Source organism: Hippoglossus stenolepis, chromosome 16, assembly GCF_022539355.2.
Source record: "Hippoglossus stenolepis isolate QCI-W04-F060 chromosome 16, HSTE1.2, whole genome shotgun sequence".
Lineage (NCBI taxonomy): Eukaryota > Metazoa > Chordata > Actinopteri > Pleuronectiformes > Pleuronectidae > Hippoglossus > Hippoglossus stenolepis.
The window spans coordinates 3,479,836-3,498,027 of record NC_061498.1 but is presented as its reverse complement, the minus strand read 5'-3'; the positions used below and the strand labels follow the sequence as shown (position 1 = coordinate 3,498,027).

The 18,192-nt window shown below is 44.9% G+C and overlaps 1 protein-coding gene across 1 annotated transcript; it reads left to right on the top strand.

The window, feature by feature from the left end:
- Window positions 1–5,844: 5,844 nt before the first annotated feature.
- On the top strand, window positions 5,845–18,149 carry zmp:0000000896 (caspase recruitment domain-containing protein 10). The gene is made up of 24 exons (XM_035181666.2): window positions 5,845–6,217; window positions 7,791–8,033; window positions 9,171–9,308; window positions 10,082–10,268; window positions 10,417–10,555; window positions 11,419–11,610; window positions 11,718–11,837; window positions 12,158–12,283; window positions 12,527–12,706; window positions 12,779–12,880; window positions 13,254–13,290; window positions 13,385–13,416; window positions 13,501–13,589; window positions 13,686–13,732; window positions 13,843–13,963; window positions 14,304–14,493; window positions 14,720–14,843; window positions 14,971–15,211; window positions 15,434–15,503; window positions 15,595–15,697; window positions 15,801–15,959; window positions 16,064–16,176; window positions 16,393–16,508; window positions 16,903–18,149. The coding sequence occupies exons 1-24, from the start codon at window positions 6,211–6,213 to the stop codon at window positions 17,108–17,110; spliced, it is 3,084 nt and encodes a 1,027-aa protein (XP_035037557.1). The 5' UTR covers window positions 5,845–6,210; the 3' UTR covers window positions 17,111–18,149.
- The last annotated feature ends 43 nt before the right edge of the window (window positions 18,150–18,192 follow it).

Below are 18,192 nucleotides of genomic sequence, written 5' to 3'. Positions count from 1 at the left end.
TGTCTCATTTACTGACGTCCCCACCTCCTTCTCTCTCTCTGCCTCTGTTTTCCAAAAAAACGGTCAGAAAAGACATATTCTTCACGGACACAAAGAGACGATTCTGTGCAGCCGCCAGGGTTGAGTCATAGACGGAGCCATGGGGGGTCAGCTGCCGGGTGCAGGGCCCGGCCTGTTGTGTGCAGGGCAGGAGCGGACTGGAACAAACATAGAAACGAAGCCCACAGACACTGGTGGACATTTATGCAAGCTGTGTGATTTCATAAAGCTTTTCTCCCCTAATGATTTACGTTTATTTCAGTCCCAACCAGCTCCTGTTGCCCTGAAGCTGCAGGTGAAACTGCCACTGGATCAAAAGACTCATCATTCAGCCAAATCTCTGTTCTCCACTGGTTTGACTCTCCGTCCCTTAGAGCAGTTAAAGTGTTCAGCAGCCTTATCTTTCTGAAACCTGCTCACACACTTCACAAATCAATCCAGCTGGAAAAAAAAGATTCCAATAATGAAAGTGGATGATGCATTTGAGTAAATTCTGCACGGTTTATTTCTGTTGGGCCGAGCCGGCACGATATCACACATTCCAGCATGAGCCAACTGTGGGGGTCCAGTGTGGCTCTCAATGGCCCCTCTGTATCGCTGTCACCTCAGAAACAACAGGAATGCTCATCCACTGCAGCTTCCTCCTCTCCCTCTCTTCCTCTCCCTCCCTCCCTCTCTCCCTCTCCCTCTCCCTCCCTCCTCCCTCCGCTGACCGAGGCCTGGACCGACTGTTGGAGGCAGGACTGTTCGGTCCGAAGACGAAGCAGCAGAGAGTAAACAACAGACTCTGAGGCAGAGAGAAAAGAACAAATAGAAAAAGAACAGAGAGGAGAAGAAAGAGGAATAGAAAGATGTGGAAATTTAATTATTCATTTGAGCTGTACTTTACATTTCCTGTCTGTAAATACTCAAATTTAAAATGGGCCACAACATGAACAGATCAGTAACACACAGTTACTTTAATAACACACAACTACACGTCCTTCACTGAGTGTGTAAAATAACATCACTAACACTATTTTTGTAGAGCTCACCACACACTAAATGTTCAAGACTATATTTATATCCACTGGTTTAATGTGAGGACATTCGCTCCGGCATCTTCACCTCTGACCCTGTTCGTTCAGAGGAGGAGGAGGAGGAGGAGGAGGAGGAGGAGGAGGAGGAAGAGGAAGAGGAAGAGGAAGAGGAAGAGGAGGAGGAGGCCCCGAGACAGACAGAGGGCACTCTGACATTTCCACAGGCCAAGAAAAAGACTCATTCTTCTGCCGGGCACCTCATATTTCCTGTCTGGCTTCTTACTGTAGTGAAAGACACATTTCACACCACAGCAGCCACTGTCCAGTCCCACACAGGAGGAGGAGGAGGAGGAAGAGGAGGAGGAGGAGGAGGAGGAGTTACCTTCTAAGATGAAGTCTACTTCACTTGGTTTATTCTTTAAAATCTCACATGTACATACATATTTTTATTAAGCAAGGATTTTGGTGACGTTATAAACTTAGTGGTTTACGTTCATCCTACCTGGTTGATCTGCGATAAAGATTTTGTAGTCAAAACTCCAGAGAAACCAAACTCAATGTGGGTGGCAATCTGCATCGACCGCTTGAGGAGATAAGTGAAAAAGGAGGGAGAGAAGAGAGAGAGAGATAAGAGAGGGGGAGAGAGGAGAGGAAGGAGAAGAGAGGGAGAGAGAGAGAAGAGAGGGGAGAGGAGAGGAAGGAGAAGAGAGGGAGAGAGAGAGAGAGAGAGAGAGAAGAGAGGGGGAGAGAGGAGAGGAAGGAGACGAGAGGGAGAGAGAGAGAGAGAGAGAGAGAGAGAGGGGGAGAGAGGAGAGGAAGGAGAAGAGAGGGAGAGAGAGAGGAGAGAGAGAGAGAAGAGAGGGGAGAAGGAGAGGAAGGAGAAGAGAGGGAGAGAGAGAGGAGAGAGAGAGAGAGAGGGGAGAGAGAGAGAGGGGATAGAGGAGAGGAAGGAGAAGAGAGGGAGAGAGAGAGAGAGAGAGAGAGAGAGGGGAGAGAGGAGAGGAAGGAGAAGGAGAGAGAGAGAGGAGAGAGGGGAGAGAGGAGAGGAAGGAGAAGAGAGGAGAGAGAGAGAGAGAGGGGAGAGAGGAGAGGAAGGAGAAGAGAGGGAGAGAGAGAGAGAGGAGAGAGAGAGAAGAGAGGGGAGAGAGGAGAGGAAGGAGAAGAGAGGGAGAGAGAGAGGAGAGAGAGAGAGAAGAGAGGGGAGAGAGGAGAGGAAGGAGAAGAGAGGGAGAGAGAGAGGAGAGAGAGAGAGAAGAGAGGGAGAGAGGAGAGGAAGGAGAAGAGAGGGAGAGAGAGAGAGAGAGAGAGAAGAGAGGGGAGAGAGGAGAGGAAGGAGAAGAGAGGGAGAGAGAGAGGAGAGAGGGAGAGAGGAGAGGGGAGAGAGAGAGAGAAGAGAGGGAGAGAGAGGAGAGAGGGGGAGAGAGAGGAGAGAGAGAGGAGAGAGAGAGAGAAGAGAGGGGGAGAGGAGAGGAAGGAGAAGAGAGGGAGAGAGAGAGAGAGAGAGAGAAAGAGAGGGGAGAGAGGAGAGGAAGGAGAAGAGAGGGAGAGAGAGAGAGAGAGAGAGAGAAGAGAGGGGGAGAGAGGAGAGGAAGGAGAAGAGAGGGAGAGAGAGAGAGAGAGAGAGAGAAGAGAGGGGGAGAGAGGAGAGGAAGGAGAAGAGAGGGAGAGAGAGAGGAGAGAGGGGAGAAGAGAGGGAGAGAGAGAGGAGAGAGAGAGAGAAGAGAGGGGAGAGAGGAGAGGAAGGAGAAGAGAGGGAGAGAGAGAGAGAGAGAGAGAAGAGAGGGGGAGAGAGGAGAGGAAGGAGAAGAGAGGGAGAGAGAGAGGAGAGAGAGAGAGAAGAGAGGGGAGAGAGGAGAGGAAGGAGAAGAGAGGGAGAGAGAGAGGAGAGAGAGAGAGAAGAGAGGGGAGAGAGGAGATGAAGGAGAAGAGAGGGAGAGAGAGAGGAGAGAGAGAGAGAAGAGAGGGGGAGAGAGGAGAGGAAGGAGAAGAGAGGGAGAGAGAGAGGAGAGAGAGAGGAGAGAGGGGAGAGAGGAGAGGAAGGAGAAGAGAGGGAGAGAGAGAGAGAGAGAGAAGAGAGGGGGAGAGAGGAGAGGAAGGAGAAGAGAGGGAGAGAGAGAGGAGAGAGAGAGAAGAGAGGGGAGAGAGGAGAGGAAGGAGAAGAGAGGGAGAGAGAGAGGAGAGAGAGAGAGAAGAGAGGGGGAGAGAGAGGAGAGGAAGGACAAGAGAGGGAGAGAGAGAGAGAGAGAGAGAAGAGAGGGGGAGAGAGGAGAGGAAGGAGAAGAGAGGGAGAGAGAGAGGAGAGAGAGAAGAGAGGGGGAGAGAGGAGAGGAAGGAGAAGAGAGGGAGAGAGAGAGGAGAGAGAGAGAGGAGAGAGGGGGAGAGGAGAGGAAGGAGAAGAGAGGGAGAGAGAGAGGAGAGAGGGGAGAGAGAGAGGGAAGGAGAAGAGAGGGAGAGAGAGAGGAGAGAGAGAGAGAAGAGAGGGGAGAGAGGAGAGGAAGGAGAAGAGAGGGAGAGAGAGAGGAGAGAGAGAGAAGAGAGGGGGAGAGAGGAGAGGAAGGAGAAGAGAGGGAGAGAGAGAGGAGAGAGAGAGAGAGAGAAGAGAGGGGAGAGAGGAGAGGAAGGAGAAGAGAGGGAGAGAGAGAGGAGAGAGAGAGAGAAGAGAGGGGGAGAGAGGAGAGGAAGGAGAAGAGAGGGAGAGAGAGAGAGAGAGAGAGAAGAGAGGGGGAGAGAGGAGAGGAAGGAGAAGAGAGGGAGAGAGAGAGGAGAGAGAGAGAGAAGAGAGGGAGAGAGGAGAGGAAGGAGAAGAGAGAGAGAGAGAGGGAGAGAGGGGAGAGAGGAGAGGAAGGAGAAGAGAGGGAGAGAGAGAGGAGAGAGAGAGAGAAGAGAGGGGGAGAGAGGAGAGGAAGGAGAAGAGAGGGAGAGAGAGAGGAGAGAGAGAGAGAAGAGAGGGGGAGAGAGGAGAGGAAGGAGAAGAGAGGGAGAGAGAGAGGAGAGAGAGAGAGAGAGAAGAGAGGGGAGAGAGGAGAGGAAGGAGAAGAGAGGAGAGAGAGAGAGAGAGAGAGAAGAGAGGGGAGAGAGGAGAGGAAGGAGAAGAGAGGGAGAGAGAGAGAGAGAGAGAGAAGAGAGGGGGAGAGAGGAGAGGAAGGAGAAGAGAGGGAGAGAGAGAGGAGAGAGAGAGAGAAGAGAGGGGGAGAGAGGAGAGGAAGGAGAAGAGAGGGAGAGACTGGTTGTTATAATGAGAATAATAAAAGTGATGACGTGATGATCTTGTTAATGGCAACAGCACCATTTAATAGAGAGAGAACTATCTACCCACTTGGTTTATCATTTAAAATCTTAAGTTTACATTTATACATTTATAAATATACTTAATAAACCAATGATTTATTTGTATTATACACTAATTTGTACATTATTTCACGTGACACAAAACAACGTCACTTTCCTTTTTTCTTTAACAGGACGTTCATCTCTATTATTTGTTGCTATGGGTTTTTGAGCATGACTGTATCATCATTAAATGTTTTGGAACTTTATTAAATCTGATTCTCCGGAACCCGTCAGGAAGTTATGAGTGAAGTGATCGTTTTACTGACGTCACCAGTGTGAGTCAGCTGAGACACATATTGAGCTTGATTCTCCAATTACAACAGACATCCTGTGGGAGGTGCAGGAGAGTTTACAATCTACTAGAAATAATATATATAACTGTAAGTATGAAACTCACTGGGTTTTGATGAGGTCCACTGGGTTTCTCCTGGGAGCGCTGGTGACTAACCTGCTCCCCTTCAACACCCGAGAGTCTGACATCACATTCTGCTCGACTGCAGTCAAACAACTGGAAAGTGAGTCACTCAGTTCAGTCATTTTCTCTATTGTGTCATCAGCCTCCATTCTGACATCAAGCAAAAAGTTCTGCGGGTGAGCAAGGGAAACTTTTTCAATCCGGTGTTTACCTGTAACTTTGTATTTTCTTTTAAACTTTGAATTCTAATAGTATTGGAACTTTTTCAGTTAGTTTAATAGTTGTGAAACCTTTTATTCTGTTTAACAGTATTGGAGCTTTTTAATCAGTTTAACATGATCAGAACTTTTCATTCAGTTTAATAGTATCGAAACTTTATATTTAGTTTAATAGTAGTGAAACTTTATATTTAGTTTAATAGTAGTGGAACTTTTTTATACATTTTAATAATATTGGAACTTTTTCATTCAGTTTAACAGTATTGAAACTTTATATTTAGTTTAATAGTAGTGAAACTTTATATTTAGTTTAATAGTATTGAAACTTTATATTTAGTTTAATAGTAGTGGAACTTTTTTATACATTTTAATAATATTGGAACTTTTTCATTCAGTTTAACAGTATTGAAACTTTATATTTAGTTTAATAGTAGTGAAACTTTATATTTAGTTTAATAGTATAGAACTGTGAAACTTTATATTTAGTTTAATAGTAGTGGAACTTTATATTTAGTTTAATAGTATTGGAACTTTTTCATTCAGTTTAACAGTATTGAAACTTTATATTTAGTTTAATAGTAGTGAAACTTTATATTTAGTTTAATAGTATTGAAACTTTATATTTAGTTTAATAGTAGTGGAACTTTTTTATACATTTTAATAATATTGGAACTTTTTCATTCAGTTTAACAGTATTGAAACTTTATATTTAGTTTAATAGTAGTGAAACTTTATATTTAGTTTAATAGTATTGGAACTTTTTCATTTAGTTTAATAGTATTGGAACTTTTCATTGAGTTTAATGGTTGTTTATAGCCTGTGTGGTCACTCCTTGGTTGAAAGCGCCCTCTAGTGCTGGAGGACTCTATCTAAAGTATTTGACCCAGTGGCTGGAGGCTGGATAACGGGGTCATCGCTCTGTCGAAGTGGTGAAGTGATAAGTGTGGATTGTTTTCTCTCTCCCGGCCACTGATTGGCCGCCTGCTGTTGACTGAGGGTGGAGTAGCTGCGTGCGTAAAGGTGGAGCTGCGCGCTCTCCGGGTTTTCCCGTCAGGTGGCGCCCACTCTCTCGTGCCCTCTTTCCTCCTCAGTCTCACTTGGTCCGTGGAGCGGAGCGGGATGTGAGGACTTGACCACACTGAGGTTCACACGCAGTCGTTGTCACGGGAGATCCACGCAGGTCGGAGACATGAGCGGTAAGTCACTGTTTTCTGACTTTCAAAGTTAGGGCACATTTAGCTGAGGAGATACGGTACAGACCAGCAGCTGCTCTATCAATCAGTCACTACTGTTAAACTGCACCTTATAAGGCAGCAGGTCTTTACACTGGTAAACATCAGATTATCCCTGGGTCAACAAAATGAAGTCATGTGGGTCTCCATTATCATGTCTTCTTCTTTCCTCTCGATATAAAGGATCCTGTGACCATGTGATTATTGGTGATATTACTTTTGAAAACCAAAATTCAAGTTCTTTTCTTTTGTAATATATTTTTCTTTTTGATTTTGCTCATTGCTGCAATATTTCTCAAAACATTCAACACTGTAATCTAAAGTCCTGGTAAATTTGCAAAAACTAATTGTACATTTTTAATATTGTGTTAATGCTACACACAGTTTGGAAACAACCTTGTAGAGATTAAAAACAGACGGAGCTGAATCATCACACACTGTACCTGTGTGAGAAATGACATTCAATGATATCGTATTGTGTCAACATTCTGCAGAACCTTCTGATAAACAGCTTTTGACGTTCATCTTGTTGGAATTGTGTTTTTCATATATTTGTAACTTTCGTTTTTTGCGTAGGTGCTATGAGTAACTTTCTAGGACAAGGTGGTGGTGGAGTAAAAATACATGTCATCGTTAGGGGAGTGTTTTCTGCTGCCTTGAGTGTCAGGCGTGGGAGTGAAGAGGCAATCAACAAGGTCTCAATACACTGTTTGAAGGTAGTGACTGAGATTCCAGAGCAGACCTGCCCCGACTTGCCCGTTGGCCCGGAGCTGCAGAAACTCCCTCTCCGTACAGATACTGGGGTTAAATACTCGTAGGGTCATTTTCATTTTAACTTCCTCGATGGCTTCTTTTGATTTTAATTTAAATGTGATCACTGTTACGAGCCCAGATGTGTTTGCATATTCTTAACATTCAGAAAACATGGAATTATTAAGGAAATGAAACTGCATTCCAGCTGCAGGGAAATGGGTGTGTGACCTGGCTTCCTCAGTGATGATAACAGACTCACTACGTCTGTTAAACTAACAGAAATGAGACCGGGGCTCGGCTTTCTCTCCGTCTCCTCCAGTGTCAAGTGAATGGGACCAAGAAAAGTCTTTGTCTGTCGTCCCCTTCTGTGTTTTTGGGTATGAGTAATGCCGGTATTGTCATTCCTGGGCTCTGAGCCACCCGCCCACAAAGTGTCTTTCCCACTCGTTTATGACCCTCATAACATCAGACCCTTTGCTCTACGACAATTAAAATAACACCGAAAGCCACTGCTACCACACTCGTTCATTCATGCAGACATGTATTGGCTGTTACCTGATTTAGATTCGAACACCGTATCTGTGGTCTTCAAGTTAAATTCAGTTTATTTGTCAGAATCTTATGTTATAGGGGTTAAATCTCTTAAAATGCATTGGACAGTTTCCAGTCTGGAGCATCTTCTCATTTCTTCACTGATAAGATTTATCAGTAAAAACAAAGTGTGTCCCTTCAAAGTATTGTTCTTCCTGACATCTCATCTTTGGACTCGGCTCTTCTCCTGCAGGTGTCACAGTTTGGATGTATGATGGGGACATGGCTCCAGAGGAGGTGCGCTCTTCGGCCCCCTGGACGGAGGAGCGCTGCGAGGAGCTGTGGGATCGCGTGGAAGGAGTGAGACACAAGCTCACGCGCATCCTGAACCCGGCTAAAGTCACGCCGTACCTGCGGCAGTGCAAGGTCATCGACGAGCAGGATGAGGACGAGGTGCTCAACTCCACACAGTACCCGCTGCGCATCAGCAAGGCCGGTGAGGGGAAGAGGATTTCAGGTTTAATGAAGCAAAGATCCTGTAAGAGGTCAAAGGGACAGGTCGTGATGGTGTCCTAAAAACAAGATAGATAGATAGATAGATAGATAGATAGATAGATAGATAGATAGATAGATAGATAGATAGATAGATAGATAGATAGATAGATAGATAGATAGATAGATAAGGGAAGAGGACAGGAAACAAATCTACAATCTCAGTACAAGACTCTTTACGTGGCACTTTCCTAAAGAAGTGACATTATGTTTGAATGATCGTGCAGCAGGTTGTCAGAGAGGAACGTGTGGTGAAGATGAATGTTGCAGGAGCAAGATGAAAGACGACTGTAAGTAGAGGGGAGTGTGAAGGAGCGAAAGAAGAAAAAGATGAAGGAGAGACGTTAAAGACGGGATGAGGACGAGCAGCTGGTTCAGCGTCGTTTCTTTGCCAGTGACTGAGCTAATGCTCGTTCATATCATGTCCATGTTTGAAATACCGACATAGGAGGGAAAGACTCTCGGATCAAAGAGGAATCTGTTCTGTGGTTTCTCTGTTTCAGATGTGGTGGTTTACAGAACCAAAACTCTGACACGAGAGTTTATTGCTGCTTTGTGTCCGGTAAAGAATTATCAAAGTTTTTATTCCTCCACACCAGTGGCAGCCAGACGCAGGAGGCATCATGTTTGTAGGTTGTGAACGTGCACTAGCGGATGAACTGATGGAGTGGTGGTTGAAGGTCAAAGGTCAAGGTCACTGGGACCTTAAAAACTCTACTTCTAGTGAACAGGTTATTTTAAGGACACAAGGAGAGAATCCTTTCAAATTTGGCACAAATGTTCGGTTGTATCTCCTTTACACTGAAATTAGTGAGTATACGCAGGTTTTCTTTTTATTCGGCTAAACCCGATTTAAAAGAAGTGATTGACTCCTTTCCCTTCACCAGTAGAGGAGTTTTCCTTTTTCCCACATTGCATCTTGAACACACTGAAAACTGAGGAGCTGTCTCACCTCTCTGAACTTAGATTTTGGGTGCTCGAAGGTCAAAGGCCACATCAGCCTCACAAAACGAATCCTGACCCTACATCTGCAGGGCGGTAATTCTAGTTCTGAGCATGTTTTTTGTCTCTTGTTGAACAGGTCGTCTCCTGGACATTCTCCGGGGTCAGGGCCACCGAGGAATTCAGGCCTTCATGGAGTCGCTTGAGTTTTACCACCCGGAGCAGTACACGCAGCTGACCGGGGAGCAGCCCACACATCGATGCTCCCTCATACTGGGTAAGTAGGGATGTCTGTCTGTGTGTCTGTCTGTCTGTCTGTCTGTCTGTCTGTCTGTCTGTCTTTCTGTCTGTCTTTCTGTCTGTCTGTCTGTCTGTCTGTCTGTCTGTCTGTCTGTCTGTCTGTCTGTCTGTCTGTCCGTCCGTCCGTCCGTCCGTCCGTCCGTCCGTCAGTGAATAAAACTTATTTTGATTTGATGGGAAAAATGACTTTCTCTCAAGTGTTTCTGTTGTGATTCTCCACGTTCTACAATGGAATATTTTTGTATGTTATCAAAATGCAACCAACAAGAATGTGTGCTAATGATTGCATAATGAAAAGCTGTTTGCTGGACGTCTACGTGGATAATTGTGTGAATGGCTCTTTACTGACACACAGTTAAAAACACTTAGAGCCAAGATATTCAAACTGTGAATGGAGAAAAGGTTTATATTTAAACGTTACATAGCAAACACTAATGAGACGGAGGCTAAAAAGAAATAAGTTAGTCGTTAAGTGCTCGAACACGCTGTTCTATGATAAAGTTATAATCATGCTCAAGTGCATCTAATGACTATAGTGCATGTTATATAAACACAGTATAATGAAGGCTGTCTGATAACGGCCTCTGAGACAAAGATCAGAAGATGTGAGAAACAACCGTAGAGATCTCTGCTCCCACAAAGGATGCACACAGTGTTTCAGGTTATCCACAGTGAGGAGTCAGACGTATATTCATGTTTACCATCTCCATACATTAACCAGTAACCTCCTCCACCTGCCTCTCTCCCCAGATGAGGAAGGTCCAGAGGGTTTGACCCAGTTTCTGCTCCTGGAGGTGCGTAAACTGAGGGAGCAGCTTCGAAACAGCCGCATGTGTGAGCGCCGCATGTCCCAGCGCTGCCGGATGGCGGAGGACGAACGAGGCCGCGCCGAACGCAAAGCGCAGGAGTTACGTTGGAATAAACTGCAACTGGAGAGGTTGGTCCCAAGTTTGAATCCTGCTCTTTGGAGTTGAAGAAGGAAGAAAGAAAACCATTCATCCATATGTTGTTTCTAGTGTCTTTCTACCAACGTAATCAATGAGAAATAGTAAGAATGTGTCCTCTGGATGTTGTGTGATGTGAAGGCTGCGTCAGGACTTGGAGTCGGCCAGCAAGGAGCTGGGAAACCTGAAGGACAGACACCTGGAGCAGGCTGTGAAATACTCCAGGGCCTTAGAGGAGCAAGGGAAGGCCTCGACCCGAGAGAGAGAACTGCTGAGGCAGGTAGGTCGGTCTGCAGCGGGGGGGCAAAAACAGACCTCTGCCAAGGAGGTTATGTTTTCACCCCCGTCCATTCGTTTGTTGGGTGATTGGTTTTTTTCAAGAATGAAAAACTACGGGAAAGATTACCACAGTTCATTACTGAGAAACTCTGACACAGGCTCTAACTGTTGTGGCTGGTGCTTGTTACTCAACAGACATTTCTGAGAAATAGTTTGTTAGAAAATAGTTTCGGGGATTTCATGCAGAGACAGGGAGAGATATTTTTAAGTGTTATTAAACTGAGGGTGAGAGGAAGATAAATGTTTATTTTCTGCATGTCTGGGCAGCAAATACAGTAGCAGTGCCCATGATCCTTTAAAGTGGAACGTCAGCGGGCATGCAACTGCAACACGTACCAAACAACCCGTATTTCAGACCATCTGTGTAGATGCTATCAGCCTCCTGTTTTATTTAGCTTGTGCGCTGTCACAACATGTCGACCCTGCCACTGAACAACTTGGCTCTGAATACCTGTAAATATTTGTGGTTTATTTTATGCTTAACTAAAAAGAGAGTTAACAAAGTGCGTAGACAGACACAGGATACTCAGAAATCACAAAAATGCATTCACACAATGAATAAATAAAAGCAATGAGAAGACAGAATCACGTTAAAGCCATAAAAACAAGATGGCATTACAAGAAAACAAAAAAAAGAATAAAAGCACTGGTACTAATGGCAAAAACACGTTCAACTTTAGGCTTAAGCCTTTTTATTTATAATTCAGAGCCTGTTAGGTATTTTCCTGCATTTGAAACATACTTTACAGCAGCACAACAATGTCTGTGTCAGGTTAAGTCTTTATTTGCTCTGTCTCCATCCAGGTAGAGAAGCTAAAGTCCAGGTTGACAGAGGCAGACAACCAAACCCTCGGAGCAGTGGAGAACTCTGCGCCAGTCAAAAAAAACTCTAATGGAGTCAATGCTTCTCCGCCTGTTTTACCAGAGAAGCCGCCGCACCGAGCCCAGAGCACAGAGACTCAGACGAAGGACTCGGCTCCTGCCAATGGAGTCATCGTAGGTTTTTCTCAAATTTGTGATTTGTCCTTAAAGATTTCTCATCTTCTGATAGTGTTTTCTTTTTTTTTACTTTGTACAAATGTGGTTTCTATTGTTTACCTCAGGCTCTGATGGATATCCTGCAGCAGGACCGCAGGGAGGCCACAGAGCAGAGGCAGGAGCTCTGCGATATCATCACTCGACTCCAGGGAGAGGTGCAGAGCTCTGAGGAGTACAGGGACAAGGTAATCAGATTACTCATCAAACTACACATGATACATATCATCTTTAATCAAATTTTGATAGTTCCCTCAGGAACTCCCGGTCTTTCTGTGTGGAGTTTGCATTTTCTACCTGTGTCTTCATGGGTTTTCTGCGGGGACTCCGGCTTCCTCCCACAGTTCAAAGACATGCAGATTGGGTTTAGGTTCAATAGAGACTAAATAAATAGATCATAGTCCATGATGTACCCCTCCCTGCTCACCTCCCCCCATGACCCGCAAAGGATAAGTGGTAGAGATAATGCAAATAGGGGTTGTTTTCATTATCGTTCATGTTTTTGCAGCTGGAGTCGCAGTGTGAGCAGCTAAAGCTGAAACTGAGGACTCTCCATCTGGACTGGGACACTGAGCAGAAGAGGAGCGTATCCTACTTCAACCAGATCATGGAACTGGAGAAGGAGAGAGACCAGGTCAGTGTGAAACCAGCTCTACCTTTAAACTCCTAATTTGATGTAGGGACCCTCAGGACCCTTTAGCCTGTCCCTTTAAACGCCCCTGTGTGTAACCATCTGCATGATTACAGTCTGTGGAGGCAGTTGTGTATTTTGTAGTTAGCTCGGTTACAGTTGAGCCCGTCAGTGTTTAGTCTGCTGCAGATTTCATTTCCCCCACATCAGCATGTGTCATGTTAACTTCCGTGCTTTTTGTTCCAGGCCTTGCGGAGCCGTGACAGCCTGCAGCTGGAGTACACCGACTGTCTGCTGGATAAGAACCGGCTGCGTAAACGCATTGCGGAGCTGCAGGCCAACCTGGAGCAGCAGCAGGGGGAGCTGGAGATCGAGAGGGAGAGGGGCCATGAGCAAATGCAGCAGAGCGACAACTGTCTGCACTGTGTGAGTTCACGTTAAGAGTCCGACAATTTACACTGTAACCACAGAGTATTTAATGCAAACCCTTCTCCCCAGTCCCACCTGTCTCTGTGCAGTGAGGACCAGTGCTATGGCCCCTGCTGCTCCCTCGGCCTGGACCTCAGCCCCCGGATCAACAGCACCCACCGGCTGCGAAAGGTCAGCGCTGCGTTTCCACAACACGGTCCTCGTACTGATTTTAATCCGAATCAGTGCTTCTCGCTGTAGGAGTGAAGTGCTGCTGTCAATCATAAGAGCTGTAGCTGCTTCTTTGCTTTCTGTGAGGCATCATTTCCACAGGCCCCAGGTGCTGTGTGCAGCACTAATGTGTTCTCTCATGTTGTTATGATGCTATGCAAGGAATGTAGCTTTTTTGACTGCAAGGGGAATTTCTACAGCTAGGTCTATTGTAGCGGGGATTATGGGATGTTGTGATACATCGTTATGCAACTCTTTGCGAGTTTGTTCCTGCACAACACCTCTCAGCAGCTTTGAGGTCCCACTATATTAACTCCTCCTTCCTGTGCCACAGACGCCATCTAGAGGACAAACCAATGAAAACTCAGAGGGTAAGTTGTGTTCACCGGCAGCTGGAAGATGATTTCTTTGAGAAAGGATGAACATTTTAAACATATATCTTCATTGCTTTCTGCTCCTCCACAGATTCCAATTCAGAGGAGAATGTCCTGTGGTCGGTGAGTAATAAAAGATCGACTCACTCATGAACACAGGAAAGAAATAAGGAACAAAAGACACACTTTATTTACTTCTATCCTCAGGCAGACGACAATGAAAAGGAAATAAACCGTCTCTCCACATTCCCCTTCCCTCCTTGCATGAACTCCATCAACCGAAGAGTCAACACAGAGTGAGTGGATCAGCCGTAAACTTGTCAATACACATTTCCAGCTCTTTCTTATTCTTGCGTAATAACGTAATAACTTGATTTTTCTGCTCTGCAAAGGTTTGACTTGGACTCGTGGGGCAGTGATGAGAATGAGAATATTACAGGTAAATTTGTTTCTGACATGTTTTTTATATGAAGCGACCGTGAGTGTCTCCTCTGCAGCAGAAACAAACTGTGGCTCAGGTTTTGTTTTGTCTCCATGTGACTTTTTCAGGTGAGCAGACTGAACCTTCCCTGTGGGATTCCCGGAACTCGCTTCACTCTCATCTCTTCCCCCCTGACCTGGTCAACCTGCCGTCAGCCTCCTCACACCAGCCCAGTCTCACTGTTCCCAGGTGCAGCCTCAAAGCATTGACTTCTGTCACTTGTTAAATGTTCACAGCAGCATCGAGCACCTTTGCGATAACACTGAGGATTCATTTCACTAGCCGTGCACGGTCAGCGTTGAGGTCCAGACATCCTCTCGTACGAGTGATCCTGCCGATAACGCCACTTTCTGTGGTTTTATTCAACATCTTTCGATGGACTCACAACACATTCAAATACATGAGAGTGAGCCCAAGGGAAAGGGAATATTGTTTTATACCTTCTGCTGAGGTCACATTATTAACTAAAATTCAATGGATACTTCTCTGACCCAAACCACATTCTTCCATTATTTTCCATTGAAATCAGGGTTATAAGAGGGATAACCCCTCGCTCGCCATCTTCAAGTCCCCCCCCCTCGCGGGAGCTCGGAAGTGCCAGTCTGGCTGATGGCATCAAGATAGTTGGCGGAAACCAGATGGGGATCTTTGTGAGCCACGTGAGAGCCGGTTCCTCGGCTGAGCAGTGTGGACTGAAGGAGGGCAGTGAGCTGCTGGAGGTGTGTGTGTGTGTACATGCTGAATTAATCATGTGTGACGACTGTATGTGTTATTGTGAGCTGCATGAAGATTTTTGTATTCTTGGGACAAACAGTCTGCAGATGTGCATTTTTGCAAGTGAAGGGAAATGAAATGAAAAACATGTCCAAGTGAGATGGAAGATGAAAGATGCACTGGAAGAAGATACGGTTGTAACATCCAGTTTTCTCTCCTCGTGTCGTCCAGCTGGAGCGGGTTCTGTTCGGGGGGGGCAGCGTCCAGCTCAGCCAGTGCACTGCTGAGGTCGCCCACTTCTCCCTGCAGTGGTGGACTGAGGCCTCGACACTCAAACACCAGAGCAACCCAGAGGGTGAGTCTATATCAGAGAAATGAAGAAATAATATAAAACTTTAATACTGTCTTTTTAAGAAGTTATATTAACTCACATCTCCGACAGAAGAGACTAAAGCGTCCTCTTCTCTGCTTCCTGTCTTCAGCTTACTCCAAGCTGTGCTCCCAGCTCCAGTCGTCAACGTTTATGGGCGCCGACTCCTTCTACGTGCGTGTGAATCTGAATATGGAAGCTGACGGTGACCCGTCGTCTCTGAGCGTGGCCTGTGATGACATCATACACGTCACAGACACGAGGTACAATGGGAAATACCACTGGAGCTGTTCACTCGTGGACCCACACACAGCCATGCCCCTGCAGGCAGGATCCATGCCCAACTATAACAGGTATGTCAATCAGACCTCGATTTGACTGTTGGATTATTCTAAAAACGCCTCAAATTCTGGCCTGTGAGAAATATTGACTCTATAGCTCTGAAAAACTAATATTAGCCTGATTTAGATAATTGGGTGTAATGTGTATTTATGTTAAAAAATAAGCCCCGGGCAACATATTTGAATTATGTAGATTGGAGTAAATATCCTGAATTGCACTATTTTCCATATCAGGGCACAACAGCTGTTACTTGTGAGGCTCCGAAAAATGGCCCTGGAGCAAAAGGATTTCAAGAAGAAGATGGTAAGTCTGCATGAACAGCAAGTATCCAGACTCTTACACAACGGGCTCCCACAGTTAACCAAACCATTACATGTTTTATTCCTACACTCAGTTCTCAAAGAAAGCGTGCGGCCGTGTACGACTGGTCAAAGCGGTGAACCCCAGCTGTCGTGGGATTGGTTCCTCACAGCAGGTCTTCTACACACTCAGCAAACGTAAGACCCGGGTGCCGTGTTCTCAAAGAGCGACACCAAATCTGTGTGATGAGTCATATTTCACTCTGTATTAATGTGCACGTATCTGCATGTGTCCCCTCAGGTCACGACGAGCACTTGATCCCTTATAGTTTAGTGCAGCCGGTGCAGGTTCAGACCAAGAGGCCGGTGATCTTCTCCCCCTCTCTGCTCTCTCGTGGTCTCATAGAGCGGCTGCTGCAGCCAGCGACTTCTGGTCTGAGCTTCAACACCTGTCCGCCAGGTATACACACAGACACACTCACACACACACACTGTTAAACTAAACAAAAATGTTGACAATTCCTCATTTGCCCACCACATTCTACTCTTTCCTGTGGTTTGCAGAGCCCGTCCAGGAGTCAGAGAGACAAGACAAGAGCGTGTTCTGGTTGGATTCCTGCAGTCCAGAGCAGGTTCTGGGCGTACGGCTGGAGTCAATACAGGAGGTCATTAGTCAGGTAATACATCACTGTCTCATTCATCTCAATGAACAGGGTCAAACAAGCTTTCTCCTTCAGGGAAGAGTGTGATGGGTGTTTGTAAGTGAAAGGAAAAAAACAATCATAGCAATTACCTGCGTCACTTCTTCACTTATATGGAGAAAGAGGATGCCTGTGGTAAAACTAAACTAATTATTATGAATTATGAAGAATCTCCCTGTGTGTCTGTTTTAGGATAAGCACTGTCTGTTGGAGCTGGGGCTGACCAATGTCGAGGGATTACTGAGACAAGGGATTTACCCAATTGTCATCCACATCCGCCCCAAGAACAAAAAAAACAAGAAGCTGAGGTAAGTGCTCGTTCATTTGTAAGCAGGAAGCATGCATCAGATCCTTATTAGACAGAATAATACTCCATTCAGGCTCATGCAGGTTTACTATACACTTACACGCAAAGTTCAAGTTCACGGTGACTTTTTTTGCCTAGTGATTGTGTCATCTTACCTCAGGGAATTTGTTGCTTGTCACTTGGAGTCAAAGATTAACTGATTAGATTTCAGTGTTCAAAGGTCAGGGTGACCTCATATGAATCTAAAAAAAATACATGTAGACTGAAAACTGCAGCGCGGCTAGTGGAGGCATACAACTGCAGGATGGTAAATCTAGTTCATACCTTCCAAATATTCAAAAACAACCTCTTTTTTTAAATATCTAACTATTAGTTTTCTCCAACATTTGAAACAGGAAGTTTTTTCCACGGTGTGGGGAGGACAACATGATGGAGGAGGTGTGCCAGGCGGAGGAGCTGCAGCTGGAGACGCTGCCCCTGCTCTTCTACACCCTGGAGCCCAGCACCTGGAGCTGCACCGATGAGCTGCTGGAAGCCATTTGCAACGCCATCCAGAGCCAGCAGAAAGCAGTAGCATGGGTGGAACTGGACAGAATGCAGTAGAGGAGAGATGACTGTGTGCTGAGTATTCAAAGTGCAAACCAGACTCTCCTGTCTTTGAATAAAGAATCTGGCAGCAAACCACAGTCAAGTCTCTGGAGAGGATTAATATAAGTGATTAACATTTGCTGTTAGATCTCCTTACTATTCTAAGTGAGTGAAACTGACATATGTGCATGTAAATAAACAGACATTTCATAATTCACACCTATTTAGCCCAGCTGGACTGTCTAAATTGTCTAAAAGTTTAAAAAGTTAAATTCTCTCTCAGCACAGACGTATCTGCAATTAGTTGTTTTTAATCAGCATGAATTATGTATTGTTTCTTTTTTTTTTTCAACTCAAACATGTGAAGTTATAATATATAACAAACATGCACTTTCAAAATTAGATTTAAGGATCACACAAGGTGCTAACTTTTACAGCACATGCATCAGAAGTCATGAAGTACTGTTTTTTCTTGTTTTTCTTTTTTTATTCAGGTGTATATATATATTTTATTTTCTATTTTAATTTTGATATTCTGTTTTATCTTATTTTACTAATATTATGAGCATTGCTATAAGAGAGCCTGTGGCCCAAGAATTTCATTGCAAGCGACTGCTTAATGTAATCATTGCATATGACAATAAACTCTTGAATCTTGAATCTTGAATCTTGAAGACAGTGAAGCTGTGAGGACGCAGAGAGGATGAAGGCTCAAGTGAAGGAGATTGTTGTTTGTTGTAGGAACAGATGTAGGGAGGGTAAAAATCTTCTCATCCACACTTTGAATTTTGAGTATAAACTGACCTTTTTTAGCTGTTATAATCTTTAGGACATAAATCAATATTTCAGATCATGTAATGTAAGTATCCAGATGATATAACTGTAGTTATATGAACACATTTTTTAAAAGGAAAAACTTGTAAGACTGCAGGTCAGCGAGTGCCGTGTTTTTATTTACACTACAACAGAAGCTTTATTTCACTGTGACCAAATGAGTTTATGTTGTGACTGACATTGTTTTCGTTTTGTTTAAGAATAAATGAATGAAAAATGAGTTTTACTTCACTTGTGTCCTTACATACATAAAACACTGATGA